This window comes from Ixodes scapularis, unplaced genomic scaffold (assembly GCF_016920785.2).
Source record: "Ixodes scapularis isolate PalLabHiFi unplaced genomic scaffold, ASM1692078v2 PGA_scaffold13__105_contigs__length_92229423, whole genome shotgun sequence".
Classification (NCBI taxonomy): Eukaryota; Metazoa; Arthropoda; class Arachnida; order Ixodida; family Ixodidae; genus Ixodes; species Ixodes scapularis.
In genome coordinates, this window is record NW_024609839.1 from 5415642 (window position 1) to 5442399 (window position 26758).

General features: G+C 48.9%; 1 protein-coding gene across 1 annotated transcript; it reads left to right on the forward strand.

The window, feature by feature from the left end:
• The first annotated feature begins 1364 nt into the window (after positions 1–1364).
• LOC115318143 (G2/mitotic-specific cyclin-A-like) lies at positions 1365–25429 on the forward strand. The gene is made up of 8 exons (XM_040211890.2): positions 1365–1515; positions 5558–5804; positions 7042–7166; positions 11118–11341; positions 13814–14018; positions 16407–16520; positions 20809–20942; positions 25193–25429. Exons 1-8 carry the CDS (start codon positions 1405–1407, stop codon positions 25239–25241), a joined length of 1209 nt encoding a protein of 402 aa, XP_040067824.2. The 5' UTR covers positions 1365–1404; the 3' UTR covers positions 25242–25429.
• Positions 25430–26758: the final 1329 nt, after the last annotated feature.

The following is a 26758-nucleotide window of genomic DNA, read 5'->3' on the forward strand; positions in this document are numbered from 1 at the left end:
ATGGAAGCATGTGCCCATATTTGGGGACCAATAATATATTCGATAAGGGCGTCAAACAAATAACTACACATTTTGTGAACTTTGTACGGGTTCCGTACTCCTATTCTTCCGAGGTAATATAAACGAGTAAAGCTATACGCACTCCGGAGTGCATTTTGGACGAAATAGGTATACACACTCCGCGCAGAGCTCATGCCGCTCGGGCCACCCTTTTCAAACGGCGCGTGTATCACTGGGGGGCTCGTTAACACCGCCCCCCGCCTGCGTTCACGCCGCTTCGGGGCAACAGTATCGGCTGCAAATTACAAAATTTAACCAGTACACGCCGCTTCGCGGAGTCCAGCCGGCAACCCAAGCCCCGCTGTCCCCGATCGCACCTCCGAAAAGGGAGACCCATACAATTTAGTTTTGCAAAGTTTCGTCGATAACATCATCGCAAAAAAGAAATGTAATTATCGCCAATGCCTCGACAAAACAAAATAAATTGAGAAGAAAAAAAAAAAAAAAGGCCCACTGCGGATTTAACCCGCGTCCACTCGCGTACAAACCGGACTCCTTAACCCCTATACTACGCCATCACTTAGAAAACACGTTGTGGCCTTTCGTTTTATACGAGTTTAGCGGAGTGGGTATAGCCGCTTCGACCGAAATGCACTCCGGAGTGTATATAGCTTTATTCTTAATAAACCAGACATTAAATTGTTATTTATGACTTGCTTGAAGTTCATTGGGACGTCGCACAGAAACAGCGATTATTAATTAGAAAAAATAAATGATTGATTTTTAAATCTTGCAGCACAGCGCACACCAAATATCTATTATTTTTTAAACAGATTTTGTGTTTCCAAATAAAGGTTCGAAGTGGCGCTGGTGGCGCCGTGATCGCGAAGTCGCGCGCGGTCGTGCGAACTTGCGAGATAAAAAAAAACATCAAAATAAGCGACGTATGGGCTTCACGCGTGGCCTCGCGTGACCCGAACGGGCGCATTTCATTGGTCCGTTTGTGCGGAACCAACCCGTCGCGGGGAATTTAACGCTTTTTCGCTCAGCTGCATCGCTGCATTCCGGTCAGTTAGGTTCCGACAGCGCGGTGGGCTCGGCGCGATCCACATTCGGACATCAATACAAAGACCGCACACCAGCTCGGGTCAGCCACGAAGGTCACCGAAAAGAGAGCCCCCATGCAGCCGTGAGTTGAACCCACACCGAGAGACGCGAGATTTTCAGTGACCCGTCTTTCTTTCTGCCCGTGACCGCAAGAAGCGAGCCGACCGTTTTTTTTTTTTTTGTTTAAACATGGCGAGGCGTCAAGCTCACGTTGCGTCCGTTGTCGATGCCGGCGACGAAAACTTCAGAGCCTTCGGGGCTGCCCCTTCCAAGAGGTCCGAGAACCCCGACAGCAAGATGCAGACCCAGGCTTTGACCAAGAGGCCGGCGCTGACCAATTTGCAGCCCGATTTAGTGGTCGGCGGTGGCAAGCAGGCCGGGCCCACGAAGCGTGATTTGGTTCGACAGGTGCGTTTTTTCATGCCTTGTCGCTTTGTTCCAGTCGTTGACACCCCCTTTTTTTATTGGTTTCCGGAGAACCTTGCTCACTTCTTTTATGTTTTATGTTGTCCTTGTTCAGAGATCTTCCCTTGCATGAATGTGCCTGTTCATTATGTTGTCTTGAACCATTTGTAAACCTAACGATTTGTTCGTCGCTTCTCTGGTGTTCGCGAGATTTTGGGAGCGTCTTGGACCTGGGATCTTTGTCGTGAAAGCTTCGGTTTGCTGTAATTCTGCTTGTGTGTTTTCACGGTAACTCCGGATTATCTTCGCGACATTTATTAAGCGTCCTCGTTTCGCTAGTTTGGTTGTGTGCCTTACGTGCGTTTTCAAAAAGAGGATTTCGTAGATTTTTTTTTTACCGAGTAAATTTGTTAACAATTATGATACTCTGCGTACTGGATAAAAATATCTCGGGTAGTCCTGATTGCTGCAGGGGTGAACATGCTAGGTCGACGCAGCAAGTGTGCGTACATATCCAGCCTGGATCGGCTTTTCCGAACGTTAGTGCTCGACGCCAGAATCTCAGTATTTTATTGTGAGAATATATATTTTAAAAGCTATGGGAATTGGCAAGCACAATGCTAATCACACTTGTCTATAACGCGCGAGTGTGCAGCTTTCCCCGGGGAGCGCTAGACTGCTGGCATTCGCGGAAGCTAAGCTAGTCACGTTGCGCAACGTGGAACGGCCCGCTCGAGGGGTATCCTGCCCACTCTATCGCATGATAAGCGATAAAAGTAAAATGCTTTATGATTTTTTTGTTTTTTTTTTTGTTTGATGACGACATCGTTGATATGCTTTCATGCTTCAGTTTGTTTATTGTTCGAGCAATGATGTTTGTAAAAAGTGTGCGAGCATCCTTCCGCGTTCGCCGCCAGCTGATAGAGTGGGCAGGACACCTCTCGAGCGGGCCGTTTCATGTTGCGCCACGTGACCAGCTTATGGTGAATTCCACTCGTAGATTTCGAGCGCTTTCCAAAATCCGCGATGGAGGCAAAATTCCGCTCCGTGGGACCCGCTCCGAATCGACGAGGGGAAGATAAACTTGCATTTTTGAAGCGACCTCCCCCACACCCCTTCCCACCGCTTCCCCCTCCGCCGTTCAAAATGGCCGCTGCTCGAACTTGACCAGCCCACAAACGCCCCAGCCGGCTGATCTTTCCGACGACCAGTGACGACTGTCACTGCTTAGCTGCAGAAGTAACACGCGACACAGCCCGGGCGAAATTATACGTACCACGGCGCCCATGTCATAAATAACGAAGACGTCCGCGTTCCGCACCGCCACATATCTTTCGGCCGCCTCAAAGCGGCGGGGTACGGACAGCAATTGCCAGCGGCGGAGTTCAGATTTCTAGTACGACTTTAATAAACACGGAGGTAACAAACCATCACTTGCGCGGTCGTTGCCTAACCACTTCTTGCTTTATTTCATGGGAAACCGCCGACGGAATGCAGGATAAAAAGGTAAACAATCACTGGCTGCAGAATGAATAGGCCTAACCTTGCGTCTGCCTCCGGCTTTTCTGTCGTTCTTTTTCTTGTTCTTCTCTCGATCACAGATGTCAGCGCTTACCATTTGCCACGCTTCACATTCCCGGCTTTTTATCCCTGATCTAGCGAGGTAGAAGCGTTCGAGCCGTCACAATCGAGAGTAAACAACCGACGCACCCGAACAGATCCAACTCCACGACCGTGGCCCGGCCGGCCCGCCGATCTCTCCAACCTTGCCGCGCATGCGCACCGCCGATTTAGACGGAAATCACGTGGGCCGCTCTGTCAACTTCCGGAGAGATTTGTGAAATCCCACAGAGCAAGTCCGACGGAGTTTGGGGCGCTCCGTGGAGCGGGCGCTGCCAGAGATCTACGAGCGGAAGATGACCAACTTGAGCCAGATCTGCGAGCGGAATATGCGCGCTCCATATGGAGCGCTTTTGGAGCGCTCAAGATCTGCGAGCGGAATTCACCATTAGTTTCCGCGAATGCCACCAGTCTAGCGCTCCCCGGAGAAAGCCGCACGCTCGCGCGTTATAGACAAGTGTGATTAGCACTGTACATGCATCATTTACAAGCCGGTAGTGTTTGGTGCGAACTGCCTTTCCATTTTGCTATTACTTCCATGCTCGTTTGCGTAAGATCATACCTGTTCCCTTTTTTTAGATGTTTTTTGGCAATGCGAAATTTGAACAATCGTCAGCTTTCCGGTCATAGCGATTTTCGCTGATATCTGTGACAGTAACATTGGAATGAGTGGTTTTCTATGTCGACCGTTTCTTGAACTTTCTTAGTCTTTTTTTTCTGATTTAAGACATACATACAACCGCTCATGCAGCTTCTCAAGCAGAGTGTTTAACTATCGACATTGCCCAGTGTGTGAGGTAAAGAACCTTGCAGTTCACCTGGCCTCTTTTTGAATTCTGGTACATATGCGACGTTGTGCTCTGATTTAAAAGGAGGAACTGAGTTTCTCCCTTGGCAAGAAACTAAGAGCTTGAAGACCTCATTTTCCCGCTCCTAGTATCCCCCCCCCCCCTTCTTTCTATTGCTATGTGACCTCGTTAACCTAGTGCTAAAGAAGACTGCATGTGAGTAGTATGTTTACATAAACTAGAAATAGAGTAGGTTCCTCAATGTCAGAACGATGACATTTCTGGCTTGGTTAGAGTTCTCATGTGCCAAACACAAACAGTAAAAAAATACTTGTTAGCAAATGTAGCTGGTGCAGTTTAGAGCCACTGAATTTGGCAAAAGTACTTTATACTATGGCGTCGGATTCAGCTGGAGAAATTTAGCTTTAGATTTTTAAGTAAGAAATTTTATAGGCTGTCATAGGGCACCATCCTCAAGAAGCACTAAATGGCGTTTCGCAGGTTGTTTAGAGTGTGGAAATATTTTGTATACCCCCCCTTTCCCCACAGGATTTAAAGGTGCACTAGAGACGTTTCTGAGATTGTTTGTTCTTGGTGATAGCTCCTTCTACGAGAACTTAGTATCCCAGAAATTGGGAGATTGTGCTTGTGTGACGTCTATTTCCCTGCTGATAATGTGATCGAAGTTTGTGCCACGTCCCTTTCTGAGCGGCAAAATCGGGAGCACAGAATTCAGCAGAGTTGCTGGTGGCGCATTTGCATGCGATTGGCTGGCGCCTCTGCTGAATTATGTGCTCCAGATTGTTCTGCTCAGAAAGACGTGTGGCGCAAACTTGGATAACATTTTTAGTAGGGAAATGGACTTTGCACGAGCATAATTTTTCGATTTCTGGGATGCTAAGTTCTCGTAGGAGTTATGACCAAGAACAGACTATCTCAGAAACGTCTCTAGTGCACCTTTAAATCCGGTGGGGAAAGGGGGTTATGCAAAATATTTACACACTCTAAACAACCTGCGATTTCTGACTGTTCATAAGGTGCATGTGGGCATTTGAGTGTTAAATGAATGAAAAGGTTTTATTTCGCTAGGGCTACTGTTGAGTAGTCTACAGTCTGGACCGTGGGAGGTTGGGTCGTTGTTCTCTGACATAGTTTGCCTACTCCAATGTCATGGCGCAATGCGGGCATTTTGAAGCCACCGATGGTGTTGAGATGCACGTGTTTCGCTGCTCTTGAAACATGGTCGCTCTCGCGATGCCCATGCTGAGTGTCTAAACCCGATGGCTGCTCCGTAAGAGCAGCCCACAAGGAGGCCAGAAGAGTAGGAGAGGGCGTGACCGCGTAGCCTCCACAAGCCATGCTCCCTTGACGCCTCTTTCTCACTTTCCTCCTTACTCTCCTCACGGCGGGACAGTAGCCCAGGAAACTTAGCCGGCAGTGGCACCGTACGGTTGCACCGTTGCGGAACGGTTGCACCAATCCCGACTCTGCTTCTTTTAAAATGCGTTCCGGATTAACGAAGGACGCCTGACTCTCCGCGTGGCTCTAAAGCGACTCCAGTCTGGGGTATACGGTGCCCTTCTTCGGTCGCTTTGTCGATCGATTGAATCGACGGTGGCAACGACGTTCGAACGCAGCAATCCAACGCCCGGCGGTCCGCGACACTGAGCTGCAGAGGATTCAGTTTGTGCCGTGCTCCGCCGAGCTTCGAGATCTACGCAGAGTCGTCTGGCGCACGGGGATCGCAAGTCGACGTCAAGGCGGCTGTCCCCGCCGTGGCTCCCGATGAGGACAGCGAGAAGGTTCCGCAATCCGATGATCGGGGGGCGTCCGGCGATGTCTGCTCAGACTCTCCAGACTGTGGAATGGAGTGCGAGGCCGCGGGTGAGTCTGCCGTCGCGTTGCATACCTGCGGACCGTCCGTCGGAGTTGCGGCTTTCCCACAACTCCTACACACCGTTTCACTAAGTTCTGACGCAGCCGATGGCACCGACCAAAGAGCTTAGAAAACGCGAGTTACTGGTCCTTTCCCGTAATATAAGGACCTCCGCATATATGCACTTATCGCGCTGTGGTTAGCCCCATTGGCTCATGGCATAAGGAGCTTTCGGACTTAAAGGTGCCCTAAAGACGTTCCTGAGTTCGTCTGTTTTTGGTGACAACTCATTCTACGGGATCTTAGCACCAGAGAAATTAAAAGAGTATGCTCGTACGACGTCCATTTTCCCCCTAAAAATGTGATTGAAGTTCGTAACATGCCCCTTTCTGAGTGGAAACCTCTGGAACACAGAATCCAGCGGAGGCAGCCGCGTGACGATGAGTGAGTGTCAGTTAGGCCGTGTGCCCGTTGTAGCGCCTCCGCTGGATTCTGTGCTCCAGAGTTTTCCGCTCAGAAAGGGGCATGTCACTAACTTCAATCACATTTTTAGTAGGAAAATGGACGTCGCACGAGCATACTTTTTTAAATTTCTGTGGCGCTAAGTTCCTGTACAATGAGTTATCAACAAGAACAGACGGGCGGATGCAGGAATTTCCTGAGGGGGGGGGGGGGGGGGGGGGGGGTCAGGTGTTGGTCAGCGTACCATATGTTTTGGAACCCCCTTTCCTCGTTGCACGCCCTAAATTTTACACATTCAGAAATCAAGGGGGGGGGGGGGTCAGGGCATCCGGACCCCCCCCCCCCCCCCCCCCTCTAAATCCGCCCCTGAGAACAGACGATCTCAGAAACGGCTTTAGTGCACCTTTAAAGTAAAAACAGCCTTGTTACCTCACGTGTGCAGTTTTTACGCATTGACAAGTGCCAGAGAGGCTCCTACCTGATGCACACCTGTTCGGACATTTGCATAGAGTGCGACAAACTGGGGAACGCGAGGCTTACTCGAGGAGTCGCGGCGTAGTTTGTCACACTGAAATTCAAATGCCCGAATCCACCTTTACTCGACGGCTCTTGCGACTCGTTTCGTCGCCGCTCTGGAGATGGTGTAATGCGTGGGCGGAACAGGAGGCCGGGCGCTCCGGTCAAAACGTGTTGGGGGCGGCACTTTGGTTGCACCGACGAGCGGACCCCCCGCCGTCTTCCCCTCTCTCTCCAACCGGGGAACCCTGCCGACCCTGGACCCAGACTCCCCCATGGTCCTGGACACGTCCCGGCACACCCTGGAGCCCATGTCCTACATGGAGATCCGGGACCTGGAGGCCAGCTCGGAGTACGCCCAGGACATCTACACCCACCTCAGGCAGCAGGAGGTGGGTGGGTTTCTTTTGGTCACGCTGCTGCTGATATGCCAAGACATTCGTTTGCAAGGATGTGTTGGAAGCATACATATGTGTGAAGCAAACGTGCTCCATGCACGCACCATACCTTTTGTACGTTGTACGAGCAGTGTGACTGCGGCATGAAGAGACGGTGCAGCTGCTTCGTTTTGGAACGGCTTCGCCGCGGCCGGCGTGGTAGAGCCGCCGAATGGGCCGCTTTCTCCACCGGGGTCGGTTTGCTAGGGAATGTGGGTATTGCTGCCGGTGGTTTGACTGTCGCATGACCGGCTTCCTGAGGACGACGTACCTACAGAAAACTCGACGTCTACTGTTTTCTGCTATGTTGTCGAGCGACTTTTGTGTTGTGCTGCAGTTCGGCACTGCTGCGAGAGCGCGCCTTTGTCTTGCATCTTGTTTTCACGCGCTCTTGTGCAAAGGAGACTGTGTAAACGCGTCTTAAACGTAAATGAGGTGTAGTTGAATGTAAGATGAAGGAACGCCGATTCAGTTGTACGACTTTCATCATCTTCCTTTATTATCTCCTTTCTGTTTTGTCTTTTTTTTCTTTGGACGATACAGCGCTCGAGCGAATGGCTTTTACGGTGTGCGAGCACTGTGGAAAATGCGCCAACCTCGACTCTGCAGCGCAGCATAGGTGACTCGGAGATTGGCAAATGGCTGCCATAAATTGTATCAATAGTGAGAGATGCGCTAGTTGGTACGTCATTCCTTTTGACAGAAGTGCCACGAGACATGGACAGAAAGTAAGACGTAGCACAAGGCCCCTTTTGCCACAATTCTTTCCCCACTTACACTATTCGAGGACGCTTTTGCAAGGGCGAGAAGTTGAAGAGGCTTGAAATGCGAGCCTAATAGCATTTGTCTGCTTTAGAAGTGGCATGTGAAGTTATCTCTGGGAAAGATAATCTTGGAGTCAGAGTAAAAAAATATGGGCAAGGGTCTGACCAGCGATATCGGCTGGAACGCTATTGCCTGTGTTACTAGTTGCATGCGGTTCAGGCAAAGGCAGCGCCAGGTGAGGAGAAGGGGCAAGCACTAGGAAGGCTGGGGACGAGGGGAGAAACCTCCTTTCCTCTCCAAGGTTCGTAGTGCTCTGCCTTTCTTCCGTCACCTTCCTAGTGCTCGCCCTTTCTCTCTTGGCCTGGCGTTGCCTTCGCCAGCACTGCACACAACTAGTGACATCGAGTACAGGTACTTTCCGTACTCTGAGCCAGTCACGTCGCCAGATAATCTCTCGCCGGGAGAAATACCCGCATTCAAAAGGCGAACCTCTCCGGGGAACGTTCCGGACTCGAGGACACCCCAATCTGGAGATTGATGCAGTAAACGGGACATATACCATTCTGTGAACTGTGGAAACCGTGAGATGTTTGGGGAATTCGGCGATTCTGTAAAAGCCGGAGTCTCTCCACCTTGATCGGCACCGGTCGGGCAAACTGTGTTGCCTTCCTTCGAGTGACTGTAAACGATGAGCGTCTGGTGCAGGACACATTGCACGCCACTCCGCTTGAAAACTAGTCTTGGTGGAACCTGAATTGCAGCCTCTCGAAACTCCGGCACCAGGACTAACTTGTCTGCTTGCGCTTGCACGAGTGGGCTTGCCCAGAGGTTTACTTAAACCTGGACATTTATTCTGCAAAAAATGTCAGACTGATTAGGTAAAGGGATTTTTAAATGCCTCAGTGAGGAGGTTAAGGAGCCCCCGTTCCTCACAAGATATACAGGGTGTGCAGGAAGTGTATGGCTTGTAGTTAAGCATTGACAGGTGGCTTCCGTATTGAAAATTCCATCAAGCTACGTAATTTGGGACACTGACTGCCAGTCAGCAGCCTTGGTGGAACGTGATGGACCATCAGACGTCATCTGATGGTCCATCAGATGACGTCTGACTGCCACTGCCAAGGGATTTTCATCAACGAGGGCGGCATTTATATAAGAGTAAAGCTATACGCACTCATAAATATCGCCAAATGCCTCGACAAAACAATGTTCGAGAGAAAAAAAAAAAAAAAAAGCAGGACCATCGCGCATCAAACCCGCGACCACATGGTACAAATCGGACACTTTAACCCCTATGCTACGCCACCGTTACCGAAACTCGATTTGACTATTCGTTTTATACGAGATCCTTCGGCTGCAAATGCAGTTAAGCCGTCAGCATGTTATGCAAAGCACTCGCACACCACTCGCCGTACTTCAGTTCTACTCACCTGCCATGTAGAGTACTTTCGCGTCGTAGAACGATCCCTTTGTTCGCGCGTCACCGGCCCAGTAGACCTGGTACACCTTGTCGTCTTCAACTACACCGCTAAAGTCCCTTACATCGTCGGAACACACAACAGGCTGGGTCTTGTCGAGTAGAAATTCTACTAAAACATAAGACATTGTAGAGCCCGGGCAGGATCGACAGGTTGGAGCAAGTGGGCAAACAAAACGAGTCGAGAGCGATCGTTCATGAAAGCTCGGCGAAGCCTCTATGGGCGAAGTACGAAGTGTCGTGTTCGGCGCTTCGGCGGGCTTCTGATCAAGGTTGTCGGTCGGTTGCGTGTCATATCTCTAACGTCAGCGGTTTTATGGACTCGCGTCCCGAAATCGTTTTCTCGTGCATAGATTACTTTTCGTATTCATAGATTTGACGAAATAGTAGTATCCGAACGAACTTTACGTGCTTTGACCGTACGTCTGTCTGCACGTCAAAGCTTTCTGACGTACAGTCAGAGACAATCGATGTACAGTCAGAATCACCACCAAGACGTCCTGATGGCATTTCGCGGCGGCCGACTGCCACCAGGAAACCATCAGAAAGCCGACAAGCGGGGTCTGACTGGAGTTTGACTGTCGGTCAGAGTAACTTGTTGGCCAATCAGACATGCTTGACGTACAGTCAGGCACAGTCAGCAGTCCACTAGAAAACATTGACTGCCAAACAGGGTTACATTGATGGATTTTTCCTTCGGGTTAGATCTGCTAAAATGGCACTTAAACCAAGGAAACGCTTCACTCGGGGGCGGGGACGTTCGAGGAAATTTGGGAGTTTGGAGAGTCCTGGAGGAACCCCCTACGTCCCCCAAAGGGCAGTTTGGGAACCCAGAGTAGTGACGCCGCATTCCCCGATTGTTTCGCAAAGTATAAGAGCACTCGACTATAGCTACCACTCGAATTGGGACTTTGTGAACCTTAGATATGGCGTCGAGAGGCTCGGGCAACATCGTCTCGCTCAGTCGCGGAGCTGCTTAAAGGGATGGTGAACCGAAATTTCAATTTAAAAAAAACAATGCAGGAGATGTAGGCTGGACGCTACAATTCCTACAACACTACCAGTAAGGCGATATCTCAAACGGACGGCCGTATTTTTGGAAAAAAAGATCGAGATTGAACCAGGCCGACGAAGCGCGTGACGTCAAGATACCTTGTTTCCTCCTCTCTTCGCTTTGCTCCCTCAAGGCGGCAAGGCTGAGAAGACGCGAGGCAGTTTCCTCTTTCTCAGAAAAACATGACGTTAACATTTCTGCCAAATGCGCCTCGTTTTTTTTAAAAATACGGTCATCCGTTCGTGATATCGCTGTATGAGTGATGTTGCGGTGTTTGTAGCATCCCGTTGCACGCTTTTGCCGCGTGTTTTGGTTAATCCAGATTTCGGTTCAGCATCCCTTTCAGCTGTTCCGCAACCTCAGACGAAACCTTGGTTAACCAGCAACGACGAGTTTGAGCAATTGAACGAAACTGTCCATCGTGCAGGCTTCCCACAAGTCCTTGAAAGTGTCGGAACTCTGAGCAGTCATTTTCAATGCCTCGTAAGTTGTTGAAAATATATAAAAAATGTTGCGGCACTGTGAGAACGGCAAAGGGTGCAGGACCTCAAGCACGTCTTCTCACGCGGGTCACTCACGGCTTTCCTGTTCTCTCCCCGGGTGCGCGAAGGAGAAGCTGACCCCGAGGCCGACGTACATGAGCGAGCAGCCGGACATCACGTCCTCGATGCGCGCCATCCTCGTCGACTGGCTGGTGGACGTAGCCGAGGAGTATCGCCTGCTCCCGGAGACGCTCTTCCTCGGCGTCTCCTACGTTGACCGCTTCCTCTCCGCCATGTCAGTGATCCGCAACAAGCTGCAGCTCGTCGGCACAGCCGCCCTCTACATCGCCGCGTGAGTGGACGCCTCTGCCGTGCGGCCGGCAGGTCGGCCAAAGCGTTTATCTTCGTGTGTGAGAGTGAAGGTGCTGACGTCACGCTCCTGCTCCGATCTTGATTGAACCCAACACTGATGCATGTTCTTTTTTTTTGTTTATGGTTAGGGCAGCTTTTATGGCACAAGCCCAATTTATGTGCCCCATGCACAGGTGATAGAAGCGCTGCGCTTAATTGCATTATGAATCTTGGTACTTCTTGTGCCAGAATGCCATTTTTGCTAAGAATTGTGCCTCGCGTGCGCCTAGATGGGCCGAAAGCAGAAAAAATTGATGTTTTATTATTGGTCCACTTTAATATTTGGGAAAGTAGAGGGAAAGAAACATTTTACAAATATGAATTTTACGGCGTCTCTACACACCGAATAGTTTGCTTCGTCTTAGGTCAGAGCACTGGCAAAGGCTCGAACGCCTACAAACAAAACCTCTCGTATAATCAGTGCAAGTCACGGGGCTATTCATTGCACTTGACTGGTTTAGCCGATGAAAGCACAGGTACAGGGGGACGACGAACGCCACGATGTCACGCTTTGAAGCGGCAAATCAACTGGGCAGAGCCATTGATGCTGGGCATCGACCGCTCTGGCCGCTTGATGTACTGGCTGGTTAATCACCGACGTCTAAATATTCAGTCTATTTCGGAGACCGAGTCTTGAGAAGCCTGATGCAAAATTCTAAGATCGTTGATTGCAGCTCCTCATACTCCTGATAAGAGCCCTCAGTTATCGTGTCTGCCACATGCCTCCATGTCATGGCTGCACCTGGGCACTTGCGCCGCTTGCGTTAAACTTTACTGAAATTCATCGAAAGACGGATTGCGGTTTTGTAGTCTTATCTGCTTTTGACTCGGATAGATTGAAAGCTGTTCGAGTTTCGTTCATTGCTCTCAACAAAAGGTGTTCCCCCCCCCCCCCCCCCCCCACGGCTCTTAGAAGTTTCGTGGTTTTGTTTGCAGCTTTTAGGCCGGGTCAGCCTGGCCACCCCTGTAAACAACTTAATTTTTGCGAAAACCTCATTTATGCGAATCGCTTACAATTCGCGAAAATCGGGTCCCGCAAACAATTCCGGTAAAATGTAAACACATTGGAATCTATATTGAGATCATCCCACCGCACTGGGAAAATTTAAACCCTCAAAATGTTCCAAAACTTCAGCTTTGACCTAAATCGCGAAATATTGAACCCTTGATAAAATTATTCGTTTACAGTATATACATTCGAATAAATACAGTAGGCACGGTGGTCCCCGTGCAGCTGTCGATCGAAAGAGCAGCAAACTGATAAACTCCGATTCCTATGCCACTAAGGGCAGTGTCACCTTTAAAGCTCAAGTTTAGGCTTTTATAATCTTTTCGGGTGGTTGTCTTTGCAGTTTAACATATGTCTCGAGTTTGGTAGGTTCATTAAACTTACGGGTCAGATTTCTCTTGGTAGACGTGTTATTGGATATGCGGTTTCTTGCTTGTATTTTAAATAAATTATATTTACAGGCTAAACAAACTACCAAGTTTAAAAGGGAGAGAGGATTTATTCCATTTGAGTGGGGCACTATGATTCACTTTTCAATAATTTTTAGTACCCATTGTACATGAAACCTACTCTGACTAGAGCCTTATCTAAGACTTCCTTTTACTCCATATATGTTCTTATCAGAAACGGTAATAGGAAATATGCTCGAGTGTCGGAGGAAACCTTGATCACTACCATAAATGAACTCGTTAAGATGCAATCTCGCAGTTGTCGGATATAGCTGGTGGGCAATTTCTAGATCTCGGCGTCCTTTTTGAAGTGCGAGGTTGACCTACAGATCTACCATTCTGTAACAATGGAAGAGCACGAGGAAGTTGCCTAAATAAAAGAAATTACGCACCCACAAAAAGTAACACTACACAATCAAACATCGTTTTCATCGCTTGCCCTTGCATGCTGCTACACGTTTAAAAAAACCAAAAAGACTGCCCGGTTGGGTGGGGCAGGGAGACAACACAGACACCATATGGAAGCGCCCCCTGCACTATTCGGGCGTGGCACTCGAAGCGTTAACACTAATCTACGCAGTTGCATCGAATGCGCTGCGTTGAGCGGCACAGTTGCTCCCCATTGGCTCGTGGTAGGGGTTACCATAGCAACAGCTCGACGCAAGCAGTCTTAACGAGACACAAGTGGCGTCAGTCGTGTGGAAGAGCTAAGCCATGCATGACTTATTCGGTGCCTCCTCTTAGATGAGCATCATTCGACAAACTCTTAGCAGAGTTGACACCATTTGTTGTGTTTGGGTGTCGCCAACCGGTGGCTTACGAACGCTCTTCTGAACGAGCAGTTCGGGCACGACTAGCTCGTACGGCCGGAAGGCCGCTCTCGTTTCTCTCTTACCCTTAGTAAATGTGCCAGTTGTCTGTAGACCAATTGGTGCGTCTGGCGTGGGCGCTGCAGGAAGTTCGAGGAGATCTACCCGCCGGAGGTGTCGGAATTTGTCTTCATCACAAACGACACATACACGAAGCAGCAGGTGCTCCGGATGGAACGGCTGGTGCTCAAGGTGCTCTCGTTTGACATGGCGGCCCCCACCATCTACTACTTCCTGCTCCGCTTCGCGGAAGTCGGCAAGGCCCCGGACGCCGTCAAGCACCTGGCTCACGTGAGAGGCTTTCTTCGATTAGCTGCCACCTTTGCCCTCAAAGGCCGGTGCGCACTCTTGCGACCGCTTGCGACTTGATAAATTACGACCTTGCGCAATATCCTAAAGGGGAACTCGAATGGGTTCTAAGATTGTCTGTTTATGACGACGACTCAATCTGCGGGCCCAAGTCATCCTAAAAAGACCCGAAATTACGCTCGTGGGTGCCAGATTTTCGTATTACAAAAATCTAACCGAAGATTGTGACACGCACTTTCTTCTGCGCCTTAAAGCAGACACTGGGGGATTCGTCGGTTGGCATTTTCACTAGAGCCTAGATTGAAGAGAGGATCCATCTTAAACCATGGGTAGCATTTACAAATCAATGGTAAACACCTCCTGTGATGATCGGTTGCAGGCGCGCTGTGTTTGCGGGTGGCGAGGAGGAAAGGCGGAGATGTTTGCAGACGATCGACGCTTATGTCACCTCCTTGCAGCTCGTTTTGCCAATGTGGCCCATAAACCATGTCACCCCGATCGGGCACCCAGAGATTTAATTCCTGTCGAAATATAATGCTTGATGCTCTTAACAAGCAATATTACAGATATTTGTGATCTCCACGCAACTCCCTCTTTTCATTGGTCCAATTTTATGGAGGGAGTGGAGACCGGAGGATGCCCCTCCCTCCGTACTCCCCGAAGAAGAAGTCGTGGTGTATTTTTTGCTGTTAGTTTACTGACATCTTGCCATCTAGAACTATTCATTTTTATTGACCAATGCCCAACGAACAATAGGCCATTAAAAACAAGCGTCTACCAAAAGCACGGTAGTGCCCCTTTAAGACAAGAAAATACTGGCACCACCTATGAGACAGCTTTGGAACTGCGTTTGACTACAGTCAAGGTTTTGCAGTATCTGATGTTTAATTTATTGAATCGCTCGTTTACGACATTACCGTAAAGTTCCGAAAGAACGCCCACTTAAAATAAAGAGATTAATGGTGGAAAAACGGGGGCGGGCTATCTTTGGGGGAGCCACAGCAAAACTTTATCAAAAACCGGCTACAAACCACGTGATGCAGGAACTGGTAAGGCAGATCGTGAACACCGCAAATTCGAGTGTCGCAATGCGATAAACAAGCAGGAATTCGCTACAAACTCATGTGTCACGGGAAATCATACCGCAGGTTGTGGACGCAGCAGATGAAAGGAAATCACGGACGTAGCAGATGTAAGTTTTATGGTGCAATAAACATGCAGGAACCCACTACAAGCCTGTCTGTCACGGGAAACAATATCGCGCGCGCAGATCAAGGACAAAGAGGCAGGAATCCGCTACAAACTCGTATGCTACGGGAACGAATCCCGCAGATTGTGAATGCAGCAGAATCGTATTTTACGATGAAATATAGATGTGGGACTCACTCAAGTGGAATCGAGATCGCGCACGCAGATCGCGGACAAAAACGCGGAAACCCGCTATAAAGTCGCTTGTCACACAAACTATAAACCGCTATAACCTCGCTGGTACAGCAAATTGCGCGGTTGATGAGATTCCTGTCTGACATTGCATGACGTCTGACAGGAATCGGGGATGGGCGATGTTTCGGAATTTTTATGTTGCAGATATTTAGCCAGAAAAATGGGATGGGCGATCTCTCGGGGGCGGGCGTTCTCACAGAACTTTACGGTAAGGTTTTCAAGTCAGTACGGAGAGAAAGTCAGCTTTTTGCAGAGGATTTGTGGTGACGTCAGAACGACGCCGGGCTCTGATTGGCTTTGATCGAAAGAATAGTGGCTAGGCTTTATGCTAGGTGCCTTGAGGTCTACCCACTATAATTTTGCATTAGGCAATAAGAAATCGTCGTTCTCACATTATTGACACCCCTGCAAAGAAGTAAACGAATAAAAAGGGGAAATGTTCAGAAATCGCAAGAGTTCCACAGCTGCCCGACAGATGGCGCCGGGGGTGCTCTTGCAGGTAAGGGACCGCAAGAGGTTGTGCTTTGCATAACGTGCTCTTCACATCATTGCTTTGTGGACGCATCTTGCCGGTCTATGCAGTTGTCTGCTACGCATTTTATGAAGTCGACTTCAAGCAGATTTTGCCGGCAATGCCATGGAGCTGCGAAAAGCCATTTTTGACGTTTAGGAATCGGAGGAGTGTAGCAGTTCAGCCATTTCAGGAGCGAGAATGGGCTCCGTGTCTTCACTCCTGGGAGTTGAAAGGCATAAACCAATCCCCTGGAATTTGGGCAGGGAAGAGAGTGCTTGTTCTAAAACACTGGCCTAAAGGGGCATCTACCCTTTTCATCAAGCGTGTTAATTATGAGAAGTTTGGAAGTGTCTTCTGTGTGCTTTTAATTTTAAACCAGTTGCCACTCGAGTATAGCGCGGCATTTCTTCCAGTATCTGTGCGAGCTGACGTTCCTGGAGGACGACCCGTATATTCAGTACCTGCCCAGCATTGTTGCCGGTGCGTCCTTGTGCCTAGCTAACCACACACTCAACCGATACCCATGGGTGAGTCTGACTTATCAATCGGTTAGCGTTCTTATTCCCGGTGGTGAACGGCAATGAGGATGTAGCTACAGAAGTAGCGGTGCTAACACTCCCCCACCTCTTAAAGGCCGACATCGCGCTTTCCACTTTTGCTGTCCTCCTTTCCTATATACTCTCCAGCTTTTACCTCGCCCCAACTTGGCTCTTCTCGCAGCTTAGGAGAGGGGAAAGCTAAGAGGATTGTCTTCCCTGCAGTAAACCGAGGTTGTATGTCGGCCTTTCAAGAGACAATGGCATGTCCGCAAAATTACTTTTATTTTTTGCCAGGCGGTTTAATACGGTGTCGGGAGACTACCAACCACTTCAACGCGTGTTTCGAAAGTTACGACAAATAACGAGTAATAGAGGTAGTACCGTCAGTAGCACAGCACGAAGAAGAAAGGAGTATGTTCACGGCGTAAGAAAAATAGGCAACGTTTTCAGTAAAATTTGCAGCACATTTCGCGTTTTGTTTTATAAATTCATAAACGCTAAGTTTGAAACTGTGGAATTTGATATCCGCAGTTTCGAAGCCTGAATTCTCGTGAAATTCAGGCTTGGAATTTAAAATTCAACTTTTGAACGTTTCGGTGTTCAATTCAGTGTTCAACGTTCAAATTTTTGTATCTATAAAAATATTTTGATGTCTTTGGACTCATCAGCTTCAGAAAGCTTTATATTTTCGAATTATTCGAAACATTGAACCTTGGCAGAGTTATAATGTTGCAAACGTTTCAAATTCGGATCTAAGAGGGGTTTGAACATTTCGAAACCTTTAGAACTGGAACTTTGGGAGGTTCGCGGCATCCCTAAAAAACGTTTGCAAAGCTCTTGAGGGTAACTTTAATTGGTTCGTGCTTGTCGATGCGAACGTTCCCGTTGTAGGTCTTGCAGCAGATGCTGCGATCGTAGACTTTGCGTACGGCCGGGGCAAACAAGAAGTGACGTTGGAGAGGCACTCAGGAAACGCCGACGACTGCGGAGATGCGAAACATCTTACGGCTACTTCGAAACAAAGCGGAGTACGGTGGCGGTGACAGTGTTTTTGCAATGGCTGGAGCAATTCGAGGAGAACTCGTGGCAGGATGAAATCATCTGCAAACTCCATTTAGTTATTTTTTTACCTCATAAATCGGCCGCAAAATGTTCATAACCAAGGTTGGTTTGATTAAATGTACGGTCATCGTGTACCGTATCCTTACCATCCGCCTTCAAGGTGTTGGCGCTATTTTTTTTTGCCTCTCTCGCTTTTATCGAATTACCACCATATCAAATTTTTTTTGCTGTCCCCTTGACTTTATTATAGCTAAGGATTACTGTAGTTTGAACTCCACGTGACCATAGAAAAGAGTGAGCGCCACTGAAACCAGCTGTTTTTGGGTGGAGAGAAAACGAATTTCCAGCCAATATATTTTGAGGACACCTACGCACTTATGAGTTGTGAATGCGAAAGCATGAATGTCGACCTTCCGTTCCCTCAGTTTGTCTGCGGCGTCATCGCGTGGACGGCCAGGTTTCGCTTGCCGACGGCCGAGCACGCGCTCTCGTCAAGTGGCCGCACTCAGCTCGGCCGTGCACCCTTACTTGAGTTTGCCCGAGTGGACTCTGCGGCCAGGTCCGCACCTCGCCGGGCCGCTGCGTACACTGCGCCACCTTGGAGAGGGCTTCTCTGGTGGCGTCCCTTGGAACTATGCCGCGCGAGAGCCAATGGGAGCCTCGTTCCTTGAAACTATGACATGCACCAGACAATGGGCCATCAGATTTCTGTTACAGACGACATTTGGACGGGGAAAGGTGCCGTTTGGCGCGGTTTCAATGTTGATGACTGCGGTTTGCTCCATGATGTCAGTTAATGCTTTCGCATTAAAATTGTGTTATTGGTGGTTCGGCTCTTGTAGGTCATGTTAAAATGAGAACCTCGGTGAGCATAGATACCCTGTCGGCCTCGTAAAGTGGTTAGAGATCTTCATCGTATTTACGGCAAGACTGCTTTTTTTAATGTCCTAGTCGTGACGTTCGATGCGAGTGTTTGCTTTGCATGTTGCTTTACTGACACTCTAGTTCAGGTGGGCTGTTCCTTGCCCCTTGACCAATTGTGCAGCGGGCAAGCGGCGCATCTGTGACTTTTTATGCAGACCTTCATGAGCCATCGTTGTGCGGCGAACGTCAAGGAGTTTCGACCTAAAAGCCATTGAAGTCTGTTGTGCTTAAAGGGGTACTCCCACAACATTTTTTTCAGCCACCCCAACTAACTCAGTTCTTTGAATCACCGGTCCTTTACCCCCTCTGGTACTTTTTTGTATCGCAAAAGTCAAAATAGTTATTGGGAAATGGGCAAATGAAGGTGATGTCAAACCCAACATTCAAATATACCTGTGCTTTTCAGTTTCACATTACAGACGAGCAGGGAGTATAAATACTGTATTCACACTATTGTAAGTGACCCCCCCCCCCCCCCCCCCCCCGGTGAAAACATTCCACAGCAGACAAAAAGACAGATGATAGTTTAGAGGCACATTCTATGGCAAACATGTGAGAACGGCAGGGCGTCTCTCAGCCTCTGCCTCCTGCATGCATTCGATGCCTTCTGCCGTGCTTTGGTCGCTCACACACATGCGAGGCGCAAGAGATGCCGGAGAGTTGTCAAAGCTGGAGGCGGAACAACTGAAGCTGCCCCCTGTCCTTCTCACTCTTTGTCTGCTACTAGACACTGATTCGTCGGTATCGTCCTAGAAACTCTCGCTCTTAGCAAATGACCACATCTTCCGCGCTTCCTCTGTGATCGCATCGCCCGTCACGGGCAGCAGCCGATCGCGCGCTTCTGCGACGTACATTGCAAGCTTGACCTCTAATTTTGGAAAGCATCTGGACCTGTCCCGACTTTGGCCCTCGGAAGCTTCTTAGTTTGTCGCCCCGATTAAACCCCTCTGCCGTTGCAGACGCTGCCGGAGCACCGCCTGCTTTGACGGGTCGAACTTGCGTCCAGCAGTGTTGTTTTCGGTCGCTTGCGGATGAAGTATGGGCCGTAAATGAGCACCAAAAACTGAAGCTGCCTGGATCACAAGTGTCGATGGAAGAAAACTTGTTTGGCTTTCCAGCAAGCTTCCATGACCTCGACTTTCTATCAAACGATGTGCGACTGTGCATTTTGCGAAAAGCAGGGGAGTGAGGCTGTTCCATGGTCGTTCCAAAGGGGCTATTGCATCAAGTGCCGCCACCCTAGTGATTCAGGCGCGTCCGTTCACCGTCAAACATTCAGGCTGGTTTGTGAATGGAAATAAATACTTTTTTGCCCAATTAAGAGAAGAGTAAAAGTTGTGAAATGAGCGTACGGTGTGGCGCAATGCTACTGGTTCAACCGACTGAACTCGAGCATATGTGGTCTTGATGTCGCAGTTGAATCATTTTTGTCGGCTGTGGAATGCTTTGTTTCTACGACTCGACCTACAATCGTCTAAATGCAGTACAGTATGCCAAGGATTTGTCTCATGCTGCAGCATGGATGGTTGATCGCGCTTCCAAAACATTTATTTGATGCTATGAAACTGCTTGTAATCAGTGGGAACCTATTCTACATTCCAAAAGTGAGCCCCTACCTGCCGCTGGCGTCACTTTTTCATTGTTGCCAGTAGAAACTTTCAGTCTCAAAAGAAAACCGAGGACCAACATTGTAAACTTAATAACTTGGCGGCAATGTTTTGGCCAAACAATTTGGTTAATTCGGCAGTGTTGTGTGGGGGCTGGTGGTAGGCCCCAGGAAGAAAGAACAAGTTTAAAGATTGAGATAACTGTTTATTACGGAAAACAAAGGTTTGTCTGAGTCAGAGGGACGAGCGGAAGCAACTGGAAAGAGAAGAATGTGGGCTTGGAGTACTTTGAGGCGATGGCAGCGGGCGAGGGCGAGGCTAGTTTATGAAGTGAGGGGTAAGGTTACTGCTGCGGCGAAGTCTGCTGCCGGGGCTTGCAACCAGAGTCGACTTGGCTGGTGTTTTCATTTGGGCGATGGGTAGAACTGAGGGCGAGATGAATGGACGGTGGGTTTGAACGGCGAGGGCTCGTTGGCTCTAGAGAACTCGGGTCGCGGGGAGCAATTCGGAAAGGAAGAACTGAGCGGGGGCAACCGAGGGGATGGAAGAATAACAGATGGCTATGGTTAACATATGCTCACAGTTGAGTCAATTTTGAGGCAAATCGGGGACTATGAAGAAAACGCAGGAGTGCCCCTTTAACTTCCGCAATCCATACGTCTTTTCCTCCTCATTCCGTGCAGTCCTCGGACCTGGTCCTTTACTCTGGCTACAACGTGGAGGACTTCAAGGAGTGCATCGACAGCCTGCACAGCAGCTTCTGCAATGCTGGTACACAAGCACAGCAGGCCATACAGGAGAAGTTCATGTCCTCCAAGTGAGTCGACTGCACTGCATGCCTTTTTGTTCTGTGCTCCCTTGTGAACCCTCGAATTTCAGTTGTCAAGACTCCTGTGACAAAAATGACCATGTGGGGAACATTGATTTAAAACTTGATATCTTGGCCTTGTCTGGCGGCTTGTTTCGAGAAAGCAGCAATGATTGACGGTACTTCGGGCATGGTGTCAAACATCCTTTGCAAAAATGGGAAGACATTGGGGAGAGCATCGGAGGTGGCATTGTTGCTGTCATGCAGTATAACCACTGGTAGTACCATTGAGTTCCGAACGATGTGGTTCTACTTCCTTTGGGAACTCCCAAGCCCCTTTTAGTTTTACAGGGAGCTGTTAAGGGCTAGTTTTCCCAGCTACCGTCATCTATGAGCAATGGCGGTAACCTTTCCAGCCTTTCCACTCTGATGGAAACCAGAGTGGAAAGGCTAAATTTCTCTAGGTGTCATCCTTGAGGTCGCCCATGGGGTCGTCTGAGAGGTTGTCCTTGAGGACGCCCAAGAGGTCGTCCTCGAGGTCGTCATACCATAGTACAGCTTTGCTGGTCTTCCTTCTTCACCAGATTGGAAAGGCTGAAAGTTTTTTAAAGTTTATTTAGGGAAACCCTTTTAGGAACCCTTTTATGGTATTTGTGGCAGCGAAGAGGCATATTACTCGGTGTTCAAGCAAACTTAAAACCGCTGCACTCTGCTAGCCCCCTGATGCGAGATAACCAAATGCCACATTCTTCAATAACTCCATCGTTCCTTTGGCTTTTCGCAGCAGCTGTATGGTGATAGTGCCAGGCATTGCCATACTTTTATTTATGTCAAATTCGGATGGTCAATCGTCGGCAATTTATTTTGCCAGAAAACTGGCAATCGTGTTTTCTACCTGCCAATTCTTCCGAATTTTTTTTAGAAATGTATGAATTGGGACTAACTTTGCAATTTTACAAATCTTGCTTTAAACTTTACAAAACTGTAATAATTCTTTTCTAAATTTTTTTTGCAAAATTGCTGCTGGCGGTATATTGCACCGCCACAAGAGTGCGATAGGTACCATCCACGGCAGCGTCGTGGTTTTACTATTCGTCTATCCAGTGGCCGCAGATCCACGTGCGCCGCCAAACACATTGTTCATGTGTTTAGCGGCGCACGTTGCTTTGGCGTGTTGGGCCTCGCTGTTTGGCCAGTTTCGTGGCAAGCAGAGCGGTGTCTGTTTGTTGCAAGTTTATTCATAGCATCTCCGTAGTCGCGGTGGCTTTGCGGCGCAATGGCAAATTCCAAACCTAAAAGAGGTACTTTCAGCTGTTCCTGAAATTCTACATGTTGAATTGCCGTGCTTCGTGCCAGTATTTTTTTAATTCAGTAATTCAGTATTTTTTTTCTCGCGGCCCCCGTTGAGTGTGCTTCTTTCCAAGCATCAGTGCCATGCGGAGAAGCAACCCCTGCGGAGCTTGTATCTGCGGGTGTTGCTTTTCCGCAATGCTCTGGTGCTCGGTAAGAAGCACGCTCAATGGGGCTAAAGCAGGAGAGACATGAGCAATGAAAGTGCAGCAGTTTCAACAGCAACATGCACGGACGCTGTGACGGGGCGGCATGCCATAGGCGCGGCGTGCGCGCAAGTTGCCATGTAAATTGCAGTGCAGCGCCTGTTTTTACCGCTCGTGCGTACCCTGCCTGACGGTCCACAGCAGACACCCTTTTTGCTAGATGAACAAACTTAATTTTGTTTTAAGGTGACATGTGCTGTCTAAACAGTCCACGATAAACATTTTTGAAGGGTGAAATAACTTGTGTTGTATGTTTCACCAATGTTTTATGCACGGCATACCTGCTTATGATTATAGGCCCATGTGGAGGAAATCATAAAATATTTGCATTGTATGTCTAGCCATTCATACACCAAATCGTAATGTTATCTTGCATCGTATTTAGATGAATTTCTGATAATTCGAGAGAAATTCGGGGCTTTCTGGAGCTTGAAATAATGACTACTCTAGCTTCCAAGGTGCCTGATTGCATACCTGCCAACTCTTCCGAATTTTTCGTTAAATGTACGAATTGGGACTAATTTTACGATTTTACAAATCTTGCTTCAAATCTTACGGAAAAGAATTTTTTGTTTTGTTTTGTTTTTGTAACTCTGTTGTTTGCGGTATCTTGCACCGCCACAAGAGGACGATAGGCACCGTCCACAGTAGCGTCGTGGTTTTCACTATCCGTCTATCCGGTGGCCACGGATCGAAAACCAATCCAAAGCTCAAAGCCTTTGTTCGTGTGTTCGGCAGTGCACGGGTGCACGTTGGTTCGTCGTGTTCAGACGTTGTTGGGCCTCGTTGCTTCGGCCAGTTTCGAGGCGAGAAGTACGGCGTCTGTTTGTTGCACGTGTAACTGTAGCATTCTCCTGGTCACTGTGGCTTTGCGGCGCAATGCTGAACTCCAAACCTCAAAAGAGGTACTTTCAGGTGTTCCTGAAGTCCTACAGGTCGGAATTCCCATGCTTCGTGCCGCCCAAAAAGCGAGAGAAATTTGGAATCTGTAGCACGTGCATGTGTGATGTAAACGTTTCGCACGCTGGCCAGGCTGACATCAAGCTCAACAACATCGCTTCGCGTAACCCCCCTCCCGCCCCCCCCCCGCCCCCCCCCCCCCCCCCCCGACCGCGGCTGCAGGACTTTTACGAATTTGAAAGTCCACAGGTTGGCAGGTATGCTGATTTTCTGGATAGCATGGTAGTGCCCAGGAATGCAGGTGCCTCTTCTTCCCTTTTGGTAAATTGCCGCTTCTGGTTGCACATTGTCACCTCCTGCTTCAAAAATGCATGTGCATGTCATTGGAGTGATCGGTCAGGCAGGGCCTGTTTCTGCAGCAGACGACAACAAGCAAGGAACGTTTGAAAGAGCAGAAGACAGTTCAAACGATGAGGCGGCCGTTTGGATTTGAAGACTCGCTACACATAGTCCACAGGTGGTCCGTACAGCTTAGCGGTTTGCCCGCGTTCATGTTTTCGACTTCACCACTTCTCCTGGGCTAGCACAACTGCAGTTTTTGTATGCTAGCTGGACACATTCTTTGTCTGGTCTTTGTCAGTGCAGCTGAGTTGGTGTAAATATGACTTTATAAACAAACTGTGGAGGCTGGCTTGCATGTTCGCGACTGCTTACGGACAAGTGACCAGAGGTCGGCATTTTAGGTCGCCCTCCCTCACCCTCACAGCTACTCACCTTCAGCCCTTCACTCGCCCTCACCGCCCTCACCGCCCTCACGGCCCTCACGGCCCTCACTCACCCTCACACTCATGAATTTTCCTGGTTCAGAAACTCGCTCACCCTCACCTCACCTGTGAAGATGAGGGTGAGTGAGGGCCCTCATGAGTGAGGTTTGCCGAGGTATGCAAGTGACAGCTCTCGGGATCTGTTGCGACAAGAGAACACGCCAGTGCTGTCCTCTGAGTAGCTGCGGAATGCTTGCCGTTTGCATAAATTTTCATTTGTTTTTCTATTTGTGAGTCATTTTTTTTCACTTGGCTCAAAAATCTTTTGGAGGTGTTACGGACGACCATCTCCCATTGGTGGTACATACATTTGACGTTGCGAAAACCACAAAACTTTCGCTCTAGGGAACTGCGGTTCTGGAGCTGCCTTATCGATGGCGCCAGCGTGCCAGTGCATTTAGCCGGCCTGTTCACCCGCTCTGTGTAACTCGGTCGGTGTTGTATCTGGCTGGGAATGGTTTGATCCTTGTTCCATCCCCATCCGAGAGTGATCTTTCATTTGTGTTTTAATAATGGGTCTATACACTTTATATAACTTCAACCTACAAGGAACAGTCGAGAGTTGGAGCAGTTCTAAAACGAAGTATAAACGGATTCTGCCTTAAAAATATGGAGCCCTACTTAGGCCTACACCATTTTGGTGCTGCCTGCCTTCCTGAGCACTAGCAGGCTTGCCGCCGAATGCACAAACCTCGCTCCAATCTAGGTGCTCCTTCACTTCCTCAAGGAAAGCGAGAGGGCCGGCGCTGGGCCAATCGCAAGGGCGAATAAGGAGCCTAGGTCGCCTATTCGTCCTCGTGACTGGCCGGCACCGGCCCCCGCGCCTTCCTCGAAGTGGAGGGGCACCTCGATTGGAGGGAGGTTTGCGATTTCGGCGCCTAGTTCAGTAAACGTCCCTTGAATGTAAGGAATTGCAGAACAAAGTGTGCTGCAAGGGTTCTTGTCGCTCACACCGCGTTTTGTTTTTCCTCCACGCCAGGTTTCACTGCGTCGCGAATCTGAAGCCTGCGTGCACGCTGCCCTTCTAGTGGACGACTCTGCGTCGCCACCACTGCCGCTCAACACGAACAAGTTTTTTTAATTGCATGTTGGACAATAACGTACATCGATGGTCGAAGTGTGCAATTCCATGTCTTGTGCCATTGTGAAAAGAATGAATGTCGCCACTGCTGTTTTAAGCATTTGAATGAAACCCATTTTTTTATGTGGGGCGGGGGGAGGGAGGGGGGGGCCAATATTTCAGTGCTTCGTCTCTTCCTCCGACGGACTATAGGCAAAACTGCTGGCCTGGCTGCCAGGCTCAGTAACGAGAGAGTTAGGAATTATGCAACGCGTTGCAGTTTTTCTAACCAGACACCTGCAACATCTCAAGCAACATGGCGCATGTGTTTTGGCTCACTTGAGATTGATCCTGGTGGTGTGTAGCCTTGTCTGTAGTTCGCCTCAAAATGAGGAAGTATACTTGTTCGCAAGTCCGGTCTCAGGGCGCCGCCATCTTCCTCAGTGGGGTGTGCTCTTGGGCGCGGCCATAATCCTGTTACGACGCCTTAGCAAGGCTTCGTAATCATATTATTACTCCTCAGAGTGCACCCCAGCCAAGCAAGATGGCAGCGCCCTGAAGCCGGACTTGCAAACGTGTATAGAGTGCATCGCGCAGCCTTTACTTGCCCCTCCCCTTCAGTTTTTAATTTCCATGGTCGGTCTCTGACATACTCATGTACAGTGCAGGTACGATTCGGATGCATTATCCAAAGAGTCTCTTCCAAGGTATGAAAGGGAGGTGTATTTATCCAGTTGCCACATCCTTTATTTTTTTAACAAACTGACTCCATTTTAAGCCCTGTACATAACTGTCGAACAAAGTATTCTTTTTAAGCCAGTATCTGTACTGTCCAATAAATGTCCTGAACCAGATTTTGTTGGTCTGCATTTTTGTTTTGAATGGATGCGATTGCTTCAGGAAAGTGTGCAAGTCTGTGGTTTACCTACTCCCCAGCCGGCCTCTCACGAGGCTCACAAAAGAGGTATGTTTTTAGCTCTCAATTCGGGTGAAGATGTTTGTACTCTGACATGGGGCTAAACTCCCATTGTGCTGTAAACGAGTCTACGGCAAATGCAAAATATATCCAGGCAACGTATACTCCGGTGACTCTGTCTTGCGATCAGCCCGAATGCGTCAACCCGAGTGAAAATGTCATCTTTGAATCTGGCGTGTTTTGAGGTAAGACGTTTATGGGAAAGGGGGGAGTGGAGAAGATGAGATGTAACAACTAGTAGCCATGGTAGGCTTACTGACTGGTAAGCGGTTAAACAAATCTGGCATGAAATTCCGCTACTGCAAAAGGGCAGATGCCTGAAAGGCTTGTAGATTGCGAAGTCTATGCAAAACTGTGTCCCAGGAGCACCCGAGAGATGCGCAAAAAGGACTGAACAAAACTGGGTACAAAAAAGTAACGATGAAAGAAACTGAAGAGCAAATAATGCGCACATCCCTCTTGCCTCCTATTTAGTATAGCGATCTGCTGAAAGAGACTAATGAGCAGGA

Coding starts and splice junctions, on each gene's coding strand:
- LOC115318143 (XM_040211890.2), top strand. CDS start 1,405: ATGCAGACCCAGGCTTTGACCAAGAGGCCGGCGCTGACCAATTTGCAG. Junction 11,342..13,813: donor GCCGCCCTCTACATCGCCGC/GTGAGTGGACGC, acceptor TGGGCGCTGCAG/GAAGTTCGAGGAGATCTACC. Junction 20,943..25,192: donor GAGAAGTTCATGTCCTCCAA/GTGAGTCGACTG, acceptor CCTCCACGCCAG/GTTTCACTGCGTCGCGAATC.